Source organism: Cervus canadensis, chromosome 3 (genome assembly GCF_019320065.1).
Source record: "Cervus canadensis isolate Bull #8, Minnesota chromosome 3, ASM1932006v1, whole genome shotgun sequence".
NCBI lineage: Eukaryota > Metazoa > Chordata > Mammalia > Artiodactyla > Cervidae > Cervus > Cervus canadensis.
In genome coordinates, this window is record NC_057388.1 from 28,462,272 (window position 1) to 28,483,389 (window position 21,118).

At 40.5% G+C, this 21,118-nt stretch overlaps 1 protein-coding gene across 1 annotated transcript in view; it reads left to right on the forward strand.

The window, feature by feature from the left end:
* Positions 1–21,118, forward strand: part of DNAH11 (dynein axonemal heavy chain 11) — a 385,020-nt gene that overhangs the window by 242,040 nt on the left and 121,862 nt on the right. The window contains exons 56-58 of the mRNA XM_043462325.1: positions 7,617–7,850; positions 11,342–11,488; positions 19,153–19,266. Coding sequence (XP_043318260.1) covers positions 7,617–7,850; positions 11,342–11,488; positions 19,153–19,266 — 495 coding nt within the window. The remainder of the gene's footprint in view (positions 1–7,616; positions 7,851–11,341; positions 11,489–19,152; positions 19,267–21,118) is intronic.

Below are 21,118 nucleotides of genomic sequence, written 5' to 3' on the forward strand. Positions count from 1 at the left end.
GCAGTCTAGGGGACTCTCAAGAGTCTTCTGCAAAACCACAGTTCAAAAGCATCAGTTCTTCAATGATCAGCCTTCTTAATAGTCCTATTCTCATATCCATACATGACTACTAGAAAAACCATAGCTTTGACTAGGTAGACCTCTGTTGGTAGAGTAATGTCTCTGCTTTTTAATATGTTGTCTAGGTTTGTCATAGCTTTTCTTCCAAAGAGAAAGTGTCTTTTAATTTCATGGCTTGCAGTCACCATCTACAGTGATTTTGGAGCCCAAGAAAATAAAGTTTCTCACTGTTTATCATTGTTACCCCATCTATCTGCCATGAAGTGATGGGACCAGATGCCATGATCTTAGTTTTTTGAATGCAGAGTTTTAAGCCAGCTTTTTCACTCTCCTCTCTCACTTTCATCAAGAGGCTTTTTATTTCTCTTCGCTTTCTGCCATAAGAGTGGTGTTACCTGCATATCTCAGGTTATTGATATTTCTCTAGGCAATCTTGATTCCAGCTTGTGCTTCATCCAGCCCAGCATGTCTCATGATGTACTCTGCACATAAGTTAAATAAGCAGGGTGACAATATACAGCTTTGATGTACTCCTTTCCCGATTTGGAACCAGACTACTGTTCCATGTCCAGTCCTAACTGTTCCTTCCTGACCTGCAACAGATTTCTCAGGAGGCAGGTCAGGTGGTCTGGTATTCCAATCTCTTGAAGAATTTTCCACTGTTTGTTGTGATCCACACAGTCAAAGATGTTAGCATAGTCAGTGAAGCAGAAGTAGATGTTTCTCTGGAATTCTCTTGCATTTTCTTGATCCAACAGATGTTGGCAATTTGATCTCTAGTTCCTCTACATTTTATAAATCCAGCTTGCACATCTGGAAGTTCTTGGTTCACGTACTATTGAAGCCTAGCTTGGAGAATTTTGAGCATGAACTTGCTAGCATGTGAAATGAACGTAGTTGTACGGCAGCTTGAACATTCTTTGGCATTGCCCTTCTTTGGGATTGGAATGAAAACTGACCTTTTCCAGTTCTGTGGCCACTGCTGAGTTTTCCAAATTTATCAGAATATTGAGTGAGTCAAGATGGCTGAGTAGAAAGATGTGCACTCATCTTCTGTGAAAACACCAAAATCGCAACTAGCTGCTCAACAACCATCAACAGAAGAATGTTGGATCCCACCAAAAAAGATACCCCATGTCCAAGGGCAAAGGAGAAGCCCCAACAAGATGATAGGAGGGGTGAGGGGCATAATCACTTTAAAATCAAACCTCATACCCACCAGAGATGCTTGAAGTGCAGAAATAAAACCTTGTGCACACCAAGACCCAAGGAAAGGAGCAGTGATATCCACAAGAGACTGAGCCAGACCTGTCTTTGAGTGTCTCCTATTCAGGCAAGACTCAGCACTGACCTGCTTCAGGGACAGGCACTCGGGCTGCAGCAGTCCTGGGAGGCGCAGCATGCTGGCGTGAGTCTTTTGGAGGAGGTCACCATTACCCTACCATAGTTTGATTTTCGGCCAAACTACAGGGAGGGAACACAGCCCCACCCATCAGCAGCAAGTATGATTAAAGATTTACTGAACATGGCCTTGCCCACCAGAGCAAGACCCAGTTCTTCCCACAGCCAGTCTCTCCCATCAGAAGGCTTCCACAAATTTCTTATACTCATCCATCAGAGGGGAGACAGAATGACAAGCATAACCACAGGACAGTAACCAATCTGATCACATGGATCACAGCCTTGTCTAACACAATGAAACTATGAGCTATGCCGCACAGGGACCCAGGACAGATGGGTCACGGTGGAGAGTTTTGACAAACCATGATCCACTGGAGAAGGGAATGGCAAACCTCTTCCATATTCTTGCCTGGAGAACCCCATGAACAGTATGGAAAGGCAAAAAGACAGGACACTGAAAGATGAACTCTCCAGGTTGGAAGGTGCCCCATATGCTACTGAAGATCAGTGGAGAAATAACTCCAGAAGGAATGAAAAGGCTAAGCCAAAGTGGAAACAATGCCCATTGTTATTGTGTGGATGTGTCTGATGGTGAAAGTAAAGTCCGATGCTGTAAAGAACACTATTGCATAGGCACCTCAAGTGTTAGGTCCATGAATCAAGGTACATTGAAAGTGGTCAAACAGGAGATGGCAACAATGAACATCGACATTTTAGGAATCAGTGAACTAAAATGGACTGGTATGGGTGAATTTAATTCAGATGACCATTTTGTCTACTACTGTGGGCAAGAATCCCTTAGAAGAAATGTAATAATCCTCATTGTCAACAAAGGAGTCCAAAATGCAGTACTTGGGTGCAATCTCAAAAATGAAAGAATGATCTTGGTTTGTTTCCAAGGCAAACCATTCAATATCACAGTAATTCAAGTCTATGCCCAACAACTAATGCCAAAGAAGCTGAAGTTGAACAAATCTATGAAGATCTACAAGATCTTCTAGAACTAACACCAAAGAAAGATGTCCTTTTCATCATAGGGGACTGGAATGCAAAAGTAGGAAGTAAAGAGATATCTGAAGTAACAGGCAAGTTGAGCCTTGGCATGCAAAATGAAGCAGGGCAAAGGCTAACAGAGTTTTGCCAAGAGAACACACTGGTCATAGCAAACACCCTCTTCCAACAACACAAGCGATGCCTCTACACTTGAACATCACCAGATGGTCAATAGCGAGATCAGATGGATTATATTCTTTGTGTGTGAAGATGGAGAAGTTCTATACAGTCAGCAAAAACAAGACCAGGAGCTGACTGTGGCTCAGATCATGAACTCCTTATTGCCAAATTCAGACTTAAATTGAAGAAAGTAGGGACAACCACTAGGCCATTCAGGTATGAACTAAATCAAATCCCTTACAATTGTACAGTGTAAGTGACAAACAGATTCAAAGGATTAGATCTGATAGAGTGCCTGAAGAACTGTGGGCACAGTTTCATAACATTGCACAGGAGGCAGTGATCAAGACCATCCCCAAGAGAAAGAAATCGAAGAAGGCAAAAGGCTGTCTGAGTAGGCCGTACAAATAGCTGAGAGAAAGAGAGACCTGAAAGGCAAAGGAGAAAGAGGAAAGATATACACATGTGAATGCAGAGGTCCAAAGAATAGCAAGGAGAGATAAGAAAGCATTCCTGAGTGAACATTGCAGAGAAATAGAGGAAAACAGTAGAATGGGAAAGACTAGAGATCTCTTTAAGAAAATTAGAGATACCAAGGGAACATTTCATGCAAAGATGGGCACAATGAAGGACAGAAACTGTATGGACCTAACAGAAGCAGAAGATATTAAGAAGAGGTGGCAAGAATACACAGAACTAGACAAAAAAGATCTTAATGACCCAGATAATCACGATGGTGTGATCACTCACCTAGAGGCAGACATCCTGGAGTGTGAAGTCAAATGGGCCTTAGGAAGAATCAGTACGAACAAAGCTAGTGGAGCTGATGGAATTCCAGCTGGGCTATTTCAAATCCTAAAAGACGATGCTGTTAAAGTGCTGCACTCAGAATGCCGACAAAGTTACTATACTTCTGTATATCAAAGACTGACTTTGTGACTGGTTTCTAGCTTCCTTTTAAAATGTTAGACCAAGCATAAAGCCTAGTAAATACTGTTTTGCTAGTGACAGGTACATTAGCAGCATTTCTGTTCACAATTTTTAGCACAGTTCTTCCTTTGAAATAAAGTGAGGATTATTAAGTATGAATTTCAAAAGTAGAAAGATAACCCTGTGCAAGAGAAATTCTGTGAATTTGTGAAAAATATCCTTTTTCTGAGGAATAGTGGTATGATTTTAAAAGATCAAGACAAAAGCAAATATAACCAAATTCTTACTCAATCTGCCTAAATCTCATACCAGCTTAAGCCTGTCTTCAAACAGATGAGAGGAGGCCCAGTGGTGGTTAATATACTCCCCATTCTTGAGCTCCCTTTCTCCTCTGCACGTGTGCACTAATATACTACACACCATACATTTCTTGCTCTGTGCATGTTAATTAAGTTTACAGTAGAATTGCAAAAAGCAATAGAATGCTGCTTTCCAGGGTTTTTGCAAACTTACGTATGAGAACTTAGGAATCCCCTCTTCCTGGAAAGGAGGGTCCAATTTTCACAGCTGCCCAGGAACTTGGACTTGCTATTAAGTTGAAAGTTTAGCTGAATCACACAGGAGCATCAGTCCCTCCTAGCTATAGTTTTGTGGCTTTCCTCTTCACTGGTCTTGCCAGAACCATCTCCTCCCTTGTCTTCTTTCTCTGAGAGATGTTTAGCTGACATGGCTTCCATCTTACCTCCTCACACCCTCAGACCTCAATTGCTTCTTTGTTTTAATATTCTGTCAGTGAACCTTGGAAGGCTCCTTCAAGGATTAAAAACTCATCTGGAAGATTACTAGCTTGTGCTGGGCTTCAACTTGCCTTTAACCCAGGCTTGGTCTCTAAACTTAAAGACAAAAATGAAAACACAAACATGCTAACAGTAGAATGGACTATTGCACAAATGTTTGCCTCTTCCAAAGGAGGACTTGAAAGGAAGAGAAGAAGCAGAGTCAAAAGGAGTGAGGAATGTCTAGCTTTTGATTTTGTGGCAGGAGGAATAACTTGCCCAATTTGACAGAAGTGAAACTCTCACCAGGTCTCAGGATTCAAACCCAATGTCCCTCGCTGCCTCCACAATGTTTTCCTGAGAGTCTATTAGCACTACGAGATCATCAGCAGAGGAGCTCAAATATTTTTGTGCCACTTTGTGCATTATTCAGTTTGTGTTATTTAATAAACCAACCTTACAACCACAGTTTCTAATAGATTGACCAGCTCCCAAAAGAACTAAAAAGTACAAATAATAGCTTTGGAATTACTGAAAATCAATAATTTCACAATTATTAAAAATAAATATGTCCAGTTTTTATATATTAATTATACTTCAGTAAAGCTGTGAAAAATTAATATAGAAATATTTTCTGAGGAAAACTATCAAGATGGATGATAGATATATGACATTATTATATGTTACAAAATTATCCCAAGTTAAACTTGAAAGGAAAAGTTTTTTTCTTTCATCTGCCCTTGTTGGCCCCTCCTAGCTCCCTTCCTTGAATTCAATACTTCTGGAACTGAATTTTAGGACTGAATGTAAATAGTCTTTGCTGGTCTTGGGAATGTGTGAAATCTTATGCAGCACTTACAGGGTTTGATTTCATTCTGGCTTCCAGGCATTGGTTTTCATCCCAATTTTGCAGTCGTTTTCAACAGCAGTGATGTGCTGGACATTTGCTCTAAGAGTCAGGTGGCTGGGGTGCTTGGTGATTCTGACTGCCTGAGAACCAGGACACCAAGCAGCAGAGATCTGTGATTCTGTGTTTACAGAGAGCCAACCAGGAGGGTAGAAATTAAACACTTTTTATTAATGAGAGGAAAAAACAGTTTCTTCTTTGCATTTGACTCTGCATTGGATCCAGCATTGTTTTCCAAGGCATCTTAGTGGGGAAACCTTGCGTTTGTAATCATTGGATACTGGCACTTTGCTTCTTTTTATTTTTGCCTTCACCATGATTGGCTGCGAGATGACTGCAAATGAGATCAACCAGTTTTCATTAAGGGGCCATATGTAGCAGGAATGATGTTCTTCACTCCATCCTCTAAAAGTGAAAAATACAGCATAGCATCACCATTGCTGTAGCTGCACCAGGAGCCCTCTCCTCCCAGCTCCCCCTGCCCCCCAAAAGAAAATTAGAGATAAATGAATGGCAGAATAAATAATTTATGCTAATGAAATTACTGCAATTAGTAGTTCTACAATGACCCTTTTAAAAGCCACAGCTGTTAATGTCAGGAAGTGCTGTCACTACTGACCTTATCATAAGAGAAAGTGACAAATTGAGAATGCAGGGAAGACCAGTCATCAAAGAGGTCTGTTCTGGAACGATTAGAGTTTTCTGAAAAACAGTGTGAATTACAACCAGCTGCTCCCTGGCTCTGCAAGTCTCCCATGCTGTGCCATTTTGTTAAGCCCGATAACAATAGTTATTTTGCCCCATTGAGACAAGTTGTCTCGGGCCTCTTCCAGCTCTACCGGAAACCACTTCTTCCATCTCGGATTTACAAATGAAACTGTTGTTAAAGAGAGCTGTTCATGGGCAGCCGAGGAGCCTCCTCATAAGGATCATGGTTGGGTAGAGGCCAGATTTTTTTTTTTTTTTTTCCTTTGCTGCAAGGAGATTGCACTTGGCTGGGGACATATTTATCTATTTTAGAAAGATACATGCTGGCTTTGAGTTTTGTTAAAACAAGACAGGACACGAGTGAATTTCTGCCCATATTTATATTGCAGTCAGATTCTTGAAAAAATGAAATCCCCGCAGGGATGTGAGTTATATGGCATTACTTCCTTAGAAATTTATATTCTGAATTCACTATTTGGTGATACACGTATGTCTTAGATCGAGTGGAAACAAAGAATATTCAAATTGTGTATCATTCTGTATTTAACTTTTGCTTTAAAAACATTTTAGTAACTAGCACAGCGGATTTTTCATATGCAGAACAATCTATACATATTTTAAACCCACTCAGGCGTTTTCCGTGAGGTTGGAAAGTGGAGTGTGTGGACTTCGCTCTGGAGGCGTTCTTCTCCAGCAAGAATCGGCCTGTCTCTCCTCGCACCCCTGGCTGTGATGTTAATGACACAGCTTTGAAACGTTTAACTGCACCACCAGCCACTTGCGCACAATTTCCCCAAAGATGTCTGAGTGTTATTGACAACACTTTGGTAAATTATGTGTGACTTTCCTAAGAGTTGGTGTAGCTCATTTAATTCATATTAATTGATTTTTAGGCTTCCCTTGATTAATTGAACCTGGTTCATCTTGTACAGAATGCAATAAATAATCATTAAAATGAGGGAGATGTGACTCCACAAATTAAAAAGTTAACTACTTCGGAAGTCGTAGAGGACAAAACCAGAAAGAATGTCTAGTGGGGAGTTCTCCAGCCACTCTTCAAAGGAGAGTTGCTCCTTTTTCCTTTGTTTTTTTTTTTTTTCCAAATGAGAATGGGTGTATTGTTCTCCCACAAACAGTGACTTTTATACCTTACCCTCTAGGTTTTATTTCAACATAAATTCTTGTAAAACTGTGTATTTCTCAGCTTAAGCTATATGTGTGTTTTTTGTTTTTTTTTTCTCCCCAGTGACTGCAGAGTTGTTGGTTTTCTTTGGCTAAAGCTTAGCTTGAAAGTGACACCAAAAATACTTCCCATGTCTCAGTTTCTGCATTTTCTCTATCACACACTTGATAAAAATCAAGTTGTAAAAAGCAGCGCTTGTGTTGCATCTTGGCTTTTGGGTTTGGTATGTGGACCACAGGTGAATCCTTTGCCCTGCTTGGCAAGAAGAGGTGACTAAACTGAATACTTCCTTGTCATCTCTCTAAACCTGTGGATGTCTCTGAAAGACTTTAAGTTTTCCTAGATCTACTGTAAGTGGTGCTGGCTTTTAGAAAATAAATACTGTATAATGTTGCTGATTTTTCTTCTTTTTTTAAAGTTGGCATTTTTGTTTTTACTTGAGAGAATTTCATATGAATTGCAATATGTATGTTTTCAGCCCCTGGATAAAGACTCTATTAGCCTTTTCATGGCCCACGTTCACACTAGTGTACATGAAATGAGTACCCGGTATTACCAGAATGAGAAAAGACACAACTATACAACCCCAAAGAGTTTTCTGGAACAAATATCACTGTTTAAGAACCTGTTGAAAAAGAAACAAGAAGCAGTGTCCCAGAAGAAAGAGCACTTGGTGAATGGTGTCCAGAAGCTGAGAACCACAGCCTCTCAGGTATGACGAGGGTATGTTGTTACTCGGTGATACCTGTGCTCTTAACGTTGAAAAATAGTTTACTTTTGAAGCAGCTTTTTAACCCACTTGTGTAAGATGCCTGGTCCTAAAATCTGTAGATAATGATACAGAGAACACACAGTTCCCGCGCTCCTAAACCTGGAACGGTGTCGGCCACTTGCGCTGTCACGGCTGGTTGGCTGGCCCGGCTCCGTGCTGGGCGGTGTAGAGATGGTGAATGGGATGAGCACAGCTGGCTTCCTGTCATCTCCCGGTGCTCTGGGCTTGTTGTCAGATTGGTCTCAGGTTCTCTACCCCGAGTGAAGGCGTCATTTCTTGGCTGGTGCTGTGATAAGGGTTGCTGTGACTGGGATCCCTAAGTACAGCAGTTTCCTCTGACCTAACTGATCCGCTCCTTTTAGCCACCAGTTTTCTTAGATGAGAGTATCCAGTCTTCATCCCCAGCCACACGGCCTCCACTGCCTTGAAGGGCCGCGCCTCTAATCTCCCTTAGTCAATCCGCACAGGGTGTTAGTTGTGGGTCTGTACACATATCATCTGATTCCATGGTTAAAAACCCAGTATATGAAGTAGGTGTTGCTACTGTGAATTTATACATGAGGCTCAAAGAATTGAAGGCCACAGAGCCCGTGAATTTGGAGTTTGAGCCCAGATCTATATAAAGCCCATGACTCCAAGCTGCCTCTGTTCAGTTCAGTCACTCAGTCATGTCCAACTCTTTGCAACTCCATGGGCTGCAGCACGCCCGGCCTCCCTGTCCATCACCGACTCCTGGAGCCTCTCTGTAACTGCTTAAAAATTAGAATGTGAGGAGACAAATACTTTGGTGAAGGGCCAGCCAGGCCGTAGAGCTAGAAGGGGAAAATACAGTTCTCACTGGTGCTCACCTCAGGGCAAGAAACTCCAGTGACCTTTACAGCGTATTTTCATTAGATTGTATGCCCATATGCTTTTCAAGAGATTGAGCTAGTTCTCTCCCCAAGGATGTTGGTGGACTGTCTGTGCCTAGGCTGGAAATAAGGTAGAACCTGATTGGGGGAGCGTATGTTGGCACCTTTCACCCTGAAGGACTCTCGGGCCACGTCCTTCAAACATTCTAAAGGCCAGGCACCCATTGCTTCTATGCCCCTTCGTTTCATACACCAAGGAATGGCTCTTCAGTGACACATTGTGATCATTTCTGAACAGTGAGTAAATGGACCATGATTGGGAAAGAGAAACCGGAGTGAGAGGTTCCCAGGACAGTTTCCAAGACTGAGTGATGCAAAGAGTGTGTATGTATGTGGGTGCACTCAGTCATGTCCGACTTTTGTGACCCCATGGGCAGTAGCTTGCCAGGCTCCTTTGTCCAAGGGATTCTCCAGGTAAGAATTCCTGGATCTTCCCGACCCAGGGATTGAACATGCACCTCCTGCCTTAGTAGTCAGGTTCTTTACCCCCGAGCCACCTGGGACACCCAATGCAAATAATAGTTGCCAGAAAACTCCCAAAGAATGTATTTTTATTTGTGCATCTTTCTGTCCCTTTAAACAATGTCTTGCTTTGGTCTCCCTTTTTATATACATTTTATCTTACTTTTTTGCTGCCTTTCTCTTTCATTTGTCTTCTCTCTCTCCTCCTCTCTAATTCCACCTCACTTGAATCAAGACCCTTTTCCCTAGTAAAGACTTTGCTAGGAGTCCTATGAAGCTAAAGGTGAAGGAGATCTGGGTCCCAGAGCATTTAATGTCCCACTGAATGTTGAGGAGCCTGTTGAGTTTGCCCCAGGAAATGTAACAGTATTGGCTAAGCTGAACTGCAGTACTGAGTGGGGCTGGTGCTGCACTCAGAGAGTTTATTTCCCTAGTAACAGAGATAAAAGCATGGGGAGTAGCCTCCTGGTTCTTCTCAGTGATGGCAGCATCTCAGTCATAGAGAAAAAGAAAAGGAAAGAATCTGTGGTTTCCTAACAGTCATCTCAGTTGTGTGTTTATAATTTGGGGGTTGAGGAGAGGAAGAAAGAAAGGGACCAGTGATTAATGGTGACTACCAAGTTCATGACTGTGTGGAGCCCCCTTATTCCCCCTCAGCTAGAAGCAACAGGCAGAAAGTCTGAGAAGATACACAAGGTCTTAATGGAAGGACTATTAAAGATTCCTTTCCATCAGGTGTTTGTGTATGTCATGCTCTTAACATCAGAAGAGTGGTTTGAATATTTAATAGCACTTTAGTGTTAGTTGCTTAGTCGTATCTGACTCTTTGCGACCCCATAGACTGTAGCCTGCCAAGCTCCTTTGTCCATGGAATTCTCCAGGCAAGAATACCGGAGTGGTTGCCCGTCCCTTCTCCAGGGGATCTTCCCAACTCAGGGATCGAACCCAAGTCTCCCACATTGCAGGTGGATTCTATACACCTTAAGAGTTTTAAAAATCATTTGATTATGGAGAGGGAGCATAGTGTCTTCTGTGAATAGCTGAAAAGCCTGATAGTGTAAGATCAGGTTGTGTGCAGGGCAAGAGGTCTTCATGTGGCAGCAGCCCACAGAGCCAGATAGCCATGCCGGCTGAAGTACGCCCGACCCGTAGTGCTCTTCATGCATTGCGATAAAGCCCTAAGCCCCTTGATAGCCATGTATGCCCTCTGCAGATTTAGCATAGGTCATATGGAGAGCCCTAGTCACTTCTCTTCATCAGTAAGACCTTGCCTCCGGGGTTTGAGTGGCTTTGGACATTTCAGACCTAACAGCTTCCTTACAGACCGAAATCAGTGCTTGAAATTATTTTCCTTTAATCTCTTGGATGATGCTTTTGATTAGTGACTAGTGCCATGTGACTAGTTTCACTTGGCTAAAAAGGAGAGAGAAGCAAACGTCACTGTGTGGCGCGAGCCTGAGTTCATAGAGAGGCTAAAAAATCAGTCTTAGCTTAAACTAATAGCACAGGTAGCGGTCACAGTATCAGCCATACCTCTAAGGCAGAGTGTAAATAACCTGTGTTGAAGAAGAGGTTGTAAGGGTCCTTGCATATAGCAGTGGAATGTTGCTCACATGATGAAACCCCTGAAGTGCTTTTAGCAATGGAATCAAAATAAATGGGTGTGATTATTCTTTTTTATGATTAAAAAACAGTAATATTTGTACCCCACAGGACCAGAAAAGCAGGGTGCTCTTGTGACACGTGCTCAGGTGGGGATGGCTGGGGGTGCTTCCTTGACTGTACAGACTGAGTTGAGAAGATAAATGTCTAGTTGGTGCTGACATAAATTAATGACATTTTCCACAAAACCATGGAAAACTTACTCTGTTGATTCCTGTGTTTTCTAAAAAAAAAAAGGGGGGGGGGAGGCTGCATTTTTGCACATGGAATTAAAGTCGAATCATGAAAGAAACAGATGCAAGTTAGAAATTGTTAGGCATCCCTGAATTCACTTAAAATAATAAGCTATATCTGATATTTGCTGCTGTTGACACAGAGTCATGACTTTTCCTTTAGGTGGGAGAGCTGAAAGCCAGACTTGCCTCTCAAGAAGCCGAGTTACAGCTGAGAAATCAAGATGCTGAAGCTCTGATCGCGAAGATCGGGCTTCAGACAGAGAAGCTGAGCAGGGAAAAGGCCATCGCCGACGCCGAGGAGCGAAAGGTCAGGCTAATTCCTCCCTTTGGAGTGCGGAGCTATATTTAGCACAAAATAAACCTTTGTAGGTGAACAATTTTGAACAACTTCCCCTCCAGGGAGCGTAAAATCTAAAGAATTATGATAGTTACACATGTAACAGCATTTCACACCATGATTACCACTTGACCTTTCTTTACATTATGCATTTTCCCACCCTTTTAGCTCTTTTAATGACACAAAAGAACAATAAATACTGAGCTCATTCAAGCATATAATGGATGTGGATTTTGAACATCAGGCCTATTTGTAATACAGTAAAGGTCATGAAGTCACCGCAGAGGTTTCTAAAGGTTTTCAGTTTTTAGGCAAATTGAACAACTCAATTGTTAACAAAGCCCATTCCGTCACTCTGCAAGATGGTTTTCGAATTTTGCATTTTAATAATACAACTTAAGGTTATTATTATATCCCAAGCTAAATTTGTCCTTTTTGAGTCCATGGAGGCCATGGCATTCTGTATTATGTTTTATTGTTGGAAACAATTACTTTTAAGATTATATAGATTGGCTTTCTTTGTACTTAGGTTTCCAGTAATTCTGAAATAAATATAACTTATTTTGTCATCTTCTCTTACTGAAACTTCAGCAGCAAGTAGAAGGTATTTCATTTTTGTATATCTCACTTCCCAAGAGAAACAGAATGATTACGAAATGTTTAGTAAATAGCAAACAGAATAATTAGCAATTAGTAAAAAGCAAACAGAATGATTAGTAAATATCTTTTAAAAGCTGAATGAATGTATATGTATACAAGTTCTATTTTAAACAAAAGATTAGAATCAAGGCTTTCTGACTCTTTGCAACCCCATGGACTATATAGACTATAGAATTCTCCAGGCCAGAATACTGGAGTGGGTAACCTTTTCCTTCTCCAGGGTATCTACTCAACCCAGGCATCAAACCCAGGTCTCCCATATTGTAGGCGGATTCTTTACCAGCTGAGCCACCAGGGAACCCCAAGAAAACTGGAGTGGGTAGCCTATCGCTTCTCCAGTAAATCTTCCTGACCCAGGAATCAAATCAGGATCTCCTGCTTTGCAGGAGGATTCTTTACCAGCTGAGCTACCAGGGAAGCCCTATAATCAAGGCTTAGTTAATACAAGATATGAATTATGAATACTCATAAAGCCAGTGATTCTGTCGCCATTATGCTATTATTCTGCATTAATGATAGCAGAAAATATTTGAGTTTTTCCAGCGATGTTACCATTCATTCATAGACAGATGAATTGTTTTCCTTTTGTTCTAATGTGCATTCAGCATGTCTGCCTTTAACTTGCACACTAAAGACTTGAAAAGTGTATAGAAAATCAAAACGTTAAATATTTTTTAAAAAAACTTATTTTTGAAGTTAAAGGTAAGGCATGTTTGGCACGGCCAATAAGCATATAATTCCTAATTCTGGTAATAAATATTTCCATTGAGTTTCAGATAAGTGGAGGATATCTTTTTTTTTTTTTTTTTAAGTGGAGGATATCTTTAAAGGTATATTTTTATATTTAAAGTAACTGGGTATCACACATGGTGTGATGATCATAAGCTAATTTCACCCAGGGGATATTTTTCAGACATTAACAAACATGTGATGTTCCAGTAGTTACTATTTCATAACTCATGCCCCCCTCCAGGAGATTTTGCAGACCCAGGTATCAAACCCGCCTCCCTTATGTCTCCTGCATTGGTGGGCATATTCTTTATCACTAGTACCACCTGGGAAGCCAAAATCCATTTTTACAGATCTTAAATTATAACAAGTACTGTGGAGGTCTTTTTACATTTCTGTACGTGAATTTCTAAGGCAAAATTGTCCTCACAAAGAGGGGGAAATGTTTTAGCAAATTAGAACTCATCTGACAGGTTGTCTCATGAAATTCTTCAGACATGGAAAAGATACATGCTATTATTTTAATATCTAATCCATAACAAAAGATAAGAATACTTTAAAATATTTTCATATCATTCATGAGGCTCAATTTAATTATAAATAACAAATATTGTCTGAGCACCAATTTTTTTGGGGGGGCCTGGCACTTTTCTAGGCTCTTAAAGGTATATAACAGGCAAGGTGCCTGCATGTTGCTTACATTGTAATGGGAAAGATAGGAGATGAGTGACAAGTTGATAGACAAGATATTTTATGTTAATGATAAGGGCTATGATGAAAGTCAAATAGATGCAATAGTGGAAAAAACTATTTTAAATTGATTATGGAAGAAAGTTCTATTTGTAATTAAGTTATGTAGAGTCAAGGTATTAATCAGATATATGCCATGAGCTCACATTGGTCATATGCACAACAACATACTAGATTCTATGTGCTTCTTATAAAGGGGTGTATATGGACTCTCTGATTCTATGAAATTGAAGTCTCAAGGTTTAATACATAAGAAGTACCTTAAAAGTAACAAAAGTACATTGCAACATTTAATATGGCTTAACAAATATTGGAGTTGGGAGACTGTCTTTCTGTACATCTTGACAATCCATATAGAGAAGCCAGTTGAAATTGTTGCTTCAAATGTGTGAGATCATCAAGGATTATTCAAATCACAGGTGTTGCTAACAGTGACTTCAAGTAACAGAAGCACCATTAAGCTTCTGACAATTAGATCTTCCATCTTTGATGTATCAGCTCCAGGTTCTAAGAATCCTCTGATCCCTTTCAAATTGCCCTCTTTGTTGAGTATAAATGAGTGAAAATACTTTCCATATTGCAGAGCTGATATAATCTCTTCAAAAGGTAAACATTCTCCCTCATTTTGAGTGGTCTTCATGTTTTTAATGTCTGTTTTCTAAAGATGGATGGGATTGAATTTTGGAGGACCATCAGGAATTTCTTATAGTCTGAAGGTAAGTGAGAGTCATATATTTGTTAACTGGAGCTGCCATAACAAAATATCACAGACTAGGAGGCTTAAACAGTGTTGTTCAGTTGCTCAGTCGTGTCAGACTCTTTGTGACCCCATGATATGCAGCACGCCAGGCTTCCCTGTCTTTCACCATCACCATCTCCCAGAGCTTGCTCAAACTCATGTCTGTTGAGTCGGTGATGCCATCCAACCATCTTGTCCTCTGTCATCAGCTTCTCCCCCTGCCTTCAGTCTTTCCCAGCATCAGGGTCCTTTCCAGTGATTCCGCTCTTTGCATCAGGTGGCCACAGTGTTGAAGCTTCAACTTCAGCATCAGTCCTTCCAATGAATATTCAGAATTGATTTCCTTTAGGATTGGCTGGTTTGATCTCCTTGCAGTCCAAGGGGCTCTCAGGAATCTTCTTCAACACCAATGTTCAAAAGCATCAATTCTTCAACACTCAGCCGCCTTTATGGTCCAACTCTCACATCTATATATGACTACTGGAAAAACCATAGCTTTGACTAGATGGACCTTTGTTGGCAAAGTAATGTCTCTGCTTTTTAATACACTGTCTAGGTTTGTCATAGTTTTTCTTTCAAGGAGCAAGTGGCTCCTTTTAATTCCATGGCTGCAGTCACCGTACACAGTGATTTTGGAGCCCACAAAAATAAAGTCTCTCACTGTTTCCATTGTTTCCCCATCTATTTGCCATGAAGTGATGGCACTGGATCCCATGATCTTAGTTTTCTGAGTGTTGAGTTTTAAGCCAACTTTTTCACTCTCCTCTTTCACCTTCTCAGGAGGCTCTTTAGTTCCTCTTCACTTTCTGCCAAAAGGATAGTGTCATCAGCATATCTGAGGTTATTGATATTTTCCCAGCAATCTTGATTCCAGCTTGTGCTTCATCTAGCCCAGCATTTTGCATGATGTACTCTGCATATAAGTTAAATAAGCAGGGTAACAATATACAGCCTTGATGTACTCCTTTCCCAATTTTGAACCAGTCTGTTTTTACATGTCCTTTTCTACCTATTGCTTAGAACTGGCTTAAACAGTAGAGATTTATTTTCTCAGAGTTCTGGAGTCTGGAAGTCCAAGGTCAAGTTGGGGGTTTGGTTTCTCCCAAGGCCTCTCTCCACTGGGTTTGCAGATGGCCGCCTTCTCACTTGTCCTCACGTGTTTTTCCTCAGTTCACATACCCTTGCTGATTCTTGTGTGACTAGATTTCCTCCTCTTACAAAGACACTAGTCAGATCAGATTAAGCCTCGCCCTAACAGGCTTAGTTTAATTTAACCATTTTTAAAGTCCCGCTCTGTAACACAGTGACATTCAGAGGTCCTGGGTTTAAGGCTTCAACCTGAGAATTTTGAATGGACACAGTTCAGCCCATAACAATCAATTATTGTGACTTTATCCTCTCGTTGTGATCACCACTAAGTTTCATGAGCCATCTGCAAGGAGCTTTTGACAAGTAGAGGGCAGGAGGAGTCTGGTGTTCCCCAGAATGGGGCTGTCTTCAAATATGTTTTAATAGACGTTGGTGAAGAGAAAGCACAGACTCTAAGTTTCCCTGCAGCTCTTCCACCTTCCCCAGGTTGGGCCTCATTAACCAGTCCCCGGGAGCCTTGTGGGAGGGAGGCAGAGAAAAAGTGCACAGTCAGGCTTCCCAAGTCACCATGATACACAGCAGTTTCACAGCTCCAGTAAGGCTGCACTTAGGGTGAGAGGGATTGGGGATGAGAAGTAAGCTGACCAACCTGGAGTATTTTTTTCATTTGCATTTGTGGGGTTTAGTTGTTAAATGTTTTAAATTGCCCTGTTTATCAAATTACCCAAAGGGATGATACTCCATTAATAGTAAAGGAAGAGAGAGTAGTATGTATGACCCTAGTCTTGTTGAAATAGCATTTAGGAGAAATACTCACTAGGGTTTCTTCTAAGTATTAAAAATCTATGATCCCACATCCAGTTTAAAAAGATACTATTATAAATGGTCACAAGGAGCATGTATAGATTCATTATATCCTTAAGCAAAGTAAATAAACCTGATGTAGTAACTCACTCAAATACAGCCTCTGTTTTTTCTATAGCAGTATTCTCTAACACATTGAAAATGTAGTATGCTTGGAGTTTTCATGGTCATTCCTGGAAGGATTGCGGTTTGGGAGCAGTTCTCAGTAAGCATGCAGAGTTTCTCTACAGATGTTAATAGTAACCATACGTATTGGCCGGAGGTCACATATCTAGCCTGAACCAATTACGTTCATAAGAGGTGCAGTACACAGCAAAATAATGGTTAATCAGGAGAAGGGTAATTATTGCTAATAAAGCTGTGGTAGACAAAGCAATTTGTTGTGAGCAGTGTTTAATTTTATGGTGTAGATGAACCTGTTCATTCCAAACACATCTGAAGAAATGCACTTTTGTTCACACATGATGATTCACAGTCCCCATTACCACAGCAACCATCCCCCATGGTGACTGGATCCTGGTGCCCGGCAGCCATAGCTTTGAAACTCCACATTTCTGCTGAGGACAAGAATTTTACTCTTCCTAGACGTTCAAGTTCTGTGTTCTAAAGGGAGAAGGATCAAAACTCCTAAAGTCCTCATTTTGACCTTGTTCAAGTTTACCAACATGGCTTCCCCATATCCATATTATTAGGTTGGTGCAAACGTAATTTTGGTTTCAGACTGTGAATTTTAAATCATTGTAGCTAGGCTCAAATACAGCTTTATTAGTCAAAATAAGAACCATTACAGTCACGTTTTTGCCAGTGAGAAATAAGTTTGTTTATTCCTATAGCATAAAAATCCATGCTTCAGGATTCAACAAACTCTTGGAAAGCATTTTTGGCCTCTTGCTGGTTGTGGAAGTGTTTTCCCTACAAAAAGTTGTTGAGATAACTTGAAGAAGTGGTAGTCAGTTAGCAAGAGGTCAGGTGAATATGGCAGATGAAGCAAAACTTGATAGCCCAGTTCATTCAGCTTCTGAAACATTGGCTGTGTGATGTGGCTGGGCGTTGTTGTGGAGAAGAACTGGGCCCTTCCTGCTGACCAGCACCAGGTGCAGGCATTGAAGCTTTTGGTGCATCTCATTGTTTGCTGAGCATACTCCTCAGTGTAATGGTTTCACCGGCATTCAGAAAGCTATAGTGGATCAGACGGGCAGTAGACAATCTAACAGTGACCATGACCTCTTTTCGGTGCCAGTTTGGCTTTGGGAAATGCTTCGGAACTTCTTCTCAGTCCAACCACTGAACTGGTCATCACTGGTTGTCATAAAATCCACTCTTCATCGCATGTCACAATCCAATAGACAAATGCTTTATTGTTGTTGCGTAGAATAAGAGAAAATGACACTTGAACAAAAGGATGATCTTTTTTTTCAGTCAGCTCATGAGGCACTCACTTATTGATCTTTTTCACCTTTCCAATTTGCTTCAAATGCTGAGTGACCTTAAAAGGGTTGACACTGAGTTCTTCAGCAACTTCTTGTATAGTTGTAAGAGGTTCAGCTTCAGTGATCCTTTCAGTTGGCCAGCCACTGCACTCTTCATCTTCCAGACTCTCATATCCTTTGCAAAATTTCTTGAACAACCAATGCAGTGTATGTTCGTTAGCAGTTCCTGGCCAAATGCATTGTTGATGTTGCCAATTGTCTCCACTGCTTTACGACCCATTTTGAACTCAAATAAGAAAATCGCTGGAACTTGCTTTTTGTCTAACATCATTTCCCTAGTCTAAAATAAATATAAACAGCAAGTAATAAGTCATTAGCCAAAAAGCAAAGTGAAAAATGCACATTAAAATGATATATAACAAAAGAATGTTTTCAATACCAAATGGCAAATTTCAACAATGCAAAAACCACAATTACTTTTGCACCAACCTAGTATATAATTAGTCTTCATAAAATTTCTTTGTACTGATAAACATGCACAGAGTAGGAAAACAAAATGCACAGAGTGAATAATATCTTTTAGTCAGTTGAGCAAAACAGCTTCACATTCATTCTTTTTTTTTCAATTTCATTTGTTTATTTTTGCTTTTTTACTGTGCTGGGTCTTTCTTGCTGTGCTCCGGCTTTCTCTAGTTTGGCTAGCAGGGGCTACTCTCTAGTTGCAGCGCATGGGCTTCTCATTGCAGTGGCTTCTCTTGTTGCAGAGCACAGGCTCTAGGCTTGTGGACTTCAGTAGTTGTGGCTCATGGGCTTAGTTACCCTGCAGCATGTGGGATCTTCCTGGATCAGGGATCGAACTCGTGTGCCCTGCACTGGCAGGCAGATTCTTAACCACTGGACCACCAGGAAAGCCCCTTTACATTTATTCTTGAAGAATAATTAACATGGCTTTTAGATAATGTAAGTATAAGTAATTAGATAATGTAGGTGAGGTAAAGATAAGCAAAAATTAAGAGAATTTTGACAAAAGTATTTTGTGATCTAGTTTACTGAGTCAGCTTAGATTTTCACTTGTCCAGGACTTGCCGAAAAAGAAAACTGAAAAACAAAGGAATTGCTTAAAACAGTCAAAGCCCTGCTTGGAGCATTTTGATTTTTGAGTCCATTTGTGTTGAGATTTGTGTTGTATGTTTTGTGCATATGCAAAGCTTTGTGTATACCATATGCCTGAAGAGAAATTAGTCTTTGTGACAAAATCCTCATCTGTTCAAAATATAGGCAAATTATTCAACAGTGTCTCTGAGGCAGCTTGCATTTTTCAAGAGAGATATCTGAGACGATAATAGGTTTGTGTGCTTTTCCTCTTTCATTAGGTGACGGCCATTCAGACTGAAGTGTCCCAGAAACAGAGGGAGTGTGAGGCAGACTTACTGAAAGCTGAGCCCGCGCTGGTGGCTGCGACAGCTGCCCTCAATACACTCAACAGGGTAAGAACGATTCCTGGGCTCAGGGCTTCCTCAGAATATTTGAAGGTTATTAGAGTTTCAATAACTGAATTGATAGTGAAATCCATGCAATCAAAAAAAAAAGAAAGTCCCATAAAATGTTACAGTTGAAACAACTATTTAAAGACATCATTGAGGTCATCATTATAGTTGAGCTGCCTTTCCCATCCCAAAGTCTGTCCTCCTTGGCCTCAGCACGTAGTCTCCTTTGAATACTTCCAATGCCATGCAGTTTATGCTGTCATAAAAGGCAACTCTATTGTTAGCACTTAGATTTGGCCCAAATCCAGTGGTTCATATTATGTGTTGCTTTAAAAACCAAGTGGAAGATTCTTTATTTCCTCTGTTGCTTTAAGAAGTAAGTGGGGGGTTCTTTATATCCTCTGGATATTTCCTTTTATGAATATCTTATAAAAGTAGTATTAATGAGAGACCCTCAGGTAAAGTAGAAAAACCTGGAAGCAAAGATACCTAGTTTTGACCGACACCATTTTCCCTAGCTTCACGTTATTAGCAAAATCTCATTGAGCATTCAAATTCCCATAAGAGAAAATAAACTGTGGTGATCAGAAGGACTGTGTAAAGAGAGATGGAATTATGGGCAATGTTATTTTAAAAAACTGGCAGCTGGTCTTCTTTCAGTTCTGCTAGGCCTCTGGGGAGATTCCCAGGGCATTACTAGGCTGAGGGTCTTGGATTCACTTTCAAAGAGGAAAGGATCCAGACTTCCACTGCTCTTCAAAGAAATATTCCATTTGTTTCTCTCAGTATTCTTTTGAGGAAAATAATTTTGACTGTGAACAGAGAGTTATTATCTTCATGGATGTTCCTTTTAGCATTACCATAAAGTTAAACAGTTTAAAAGAACATAAGTATACTGTGATGGAAGATTGATTATTCTGCGTTCAAATAACCTGCTACCATTAAAATGATAATTGTTAAATCCAAGCTAGCAATGTGAAAAAATGTTCATGATCTATTAAATGAAAAAGGCATAGTATAAAATAGCATATGTTATGACGTTTTTTAATAAGGACATGCTTATACATAGGAAAAGTTGGAAAAAAGATAAAAGTAACTAATTATCTCTGAGTAATGAAATTTTATACTTCCCTCTTTCTGAGCTCTAGAATGTTTATTTTGTTCTTTGTGCTTTATATTGGCAGCTTTTTCTCTGAATATATTATTATTTACTCAGTCAAAATAAATTAATATCACTTAAATATAAAGCTCAATATATTTATAAATGATGAAAGGATTTTGGTTACTAAGCTCTCAGTTAGCATTCAGTTCAGTTCAGTTGCTCAGTCGTGTCTGACTCTTTGCCACCCCATGAATCGCAGCACGCCAGGCCTCCCTGTCCATCACAAACTCCCGGAGTCCACCCAAACCTATGTCCATCACGTCGGTGATGCCATTCAGCCATCTCATCCTCTGTCGTCCCCTTCTCCTCCTGCCCCCAATCCTTCCCAGCATTAGGGTCTTTTCCAATGAGTCAACTCTTCGCGTGAGGTAGCCAAAGTATTGGAGTTTCAGCTTCAGCATCAGTCCTTCCAATGAACACCCAGGACTGATCTCCTTTAGGATGGACTGGTTGGATCTTCTTGCAGCCCAAGGAACTCTCAAGAGTCTTCTCCAACACCACAGTTCAAAAGCATCAATTCTTTGGCGCTCAGCTTTCTTCACCATCCAACTCTCACATCCATACATGACTAATGGAAAAACCATAGCCTTGACTAGATGGACCTTTGTTGGCAAAGTAATGTCTCTACTTTTAAATATGCTGTCCAGGTTGATCAGAACTTTCCTTCCAAGGAGTAAGCGTCTTTTAATT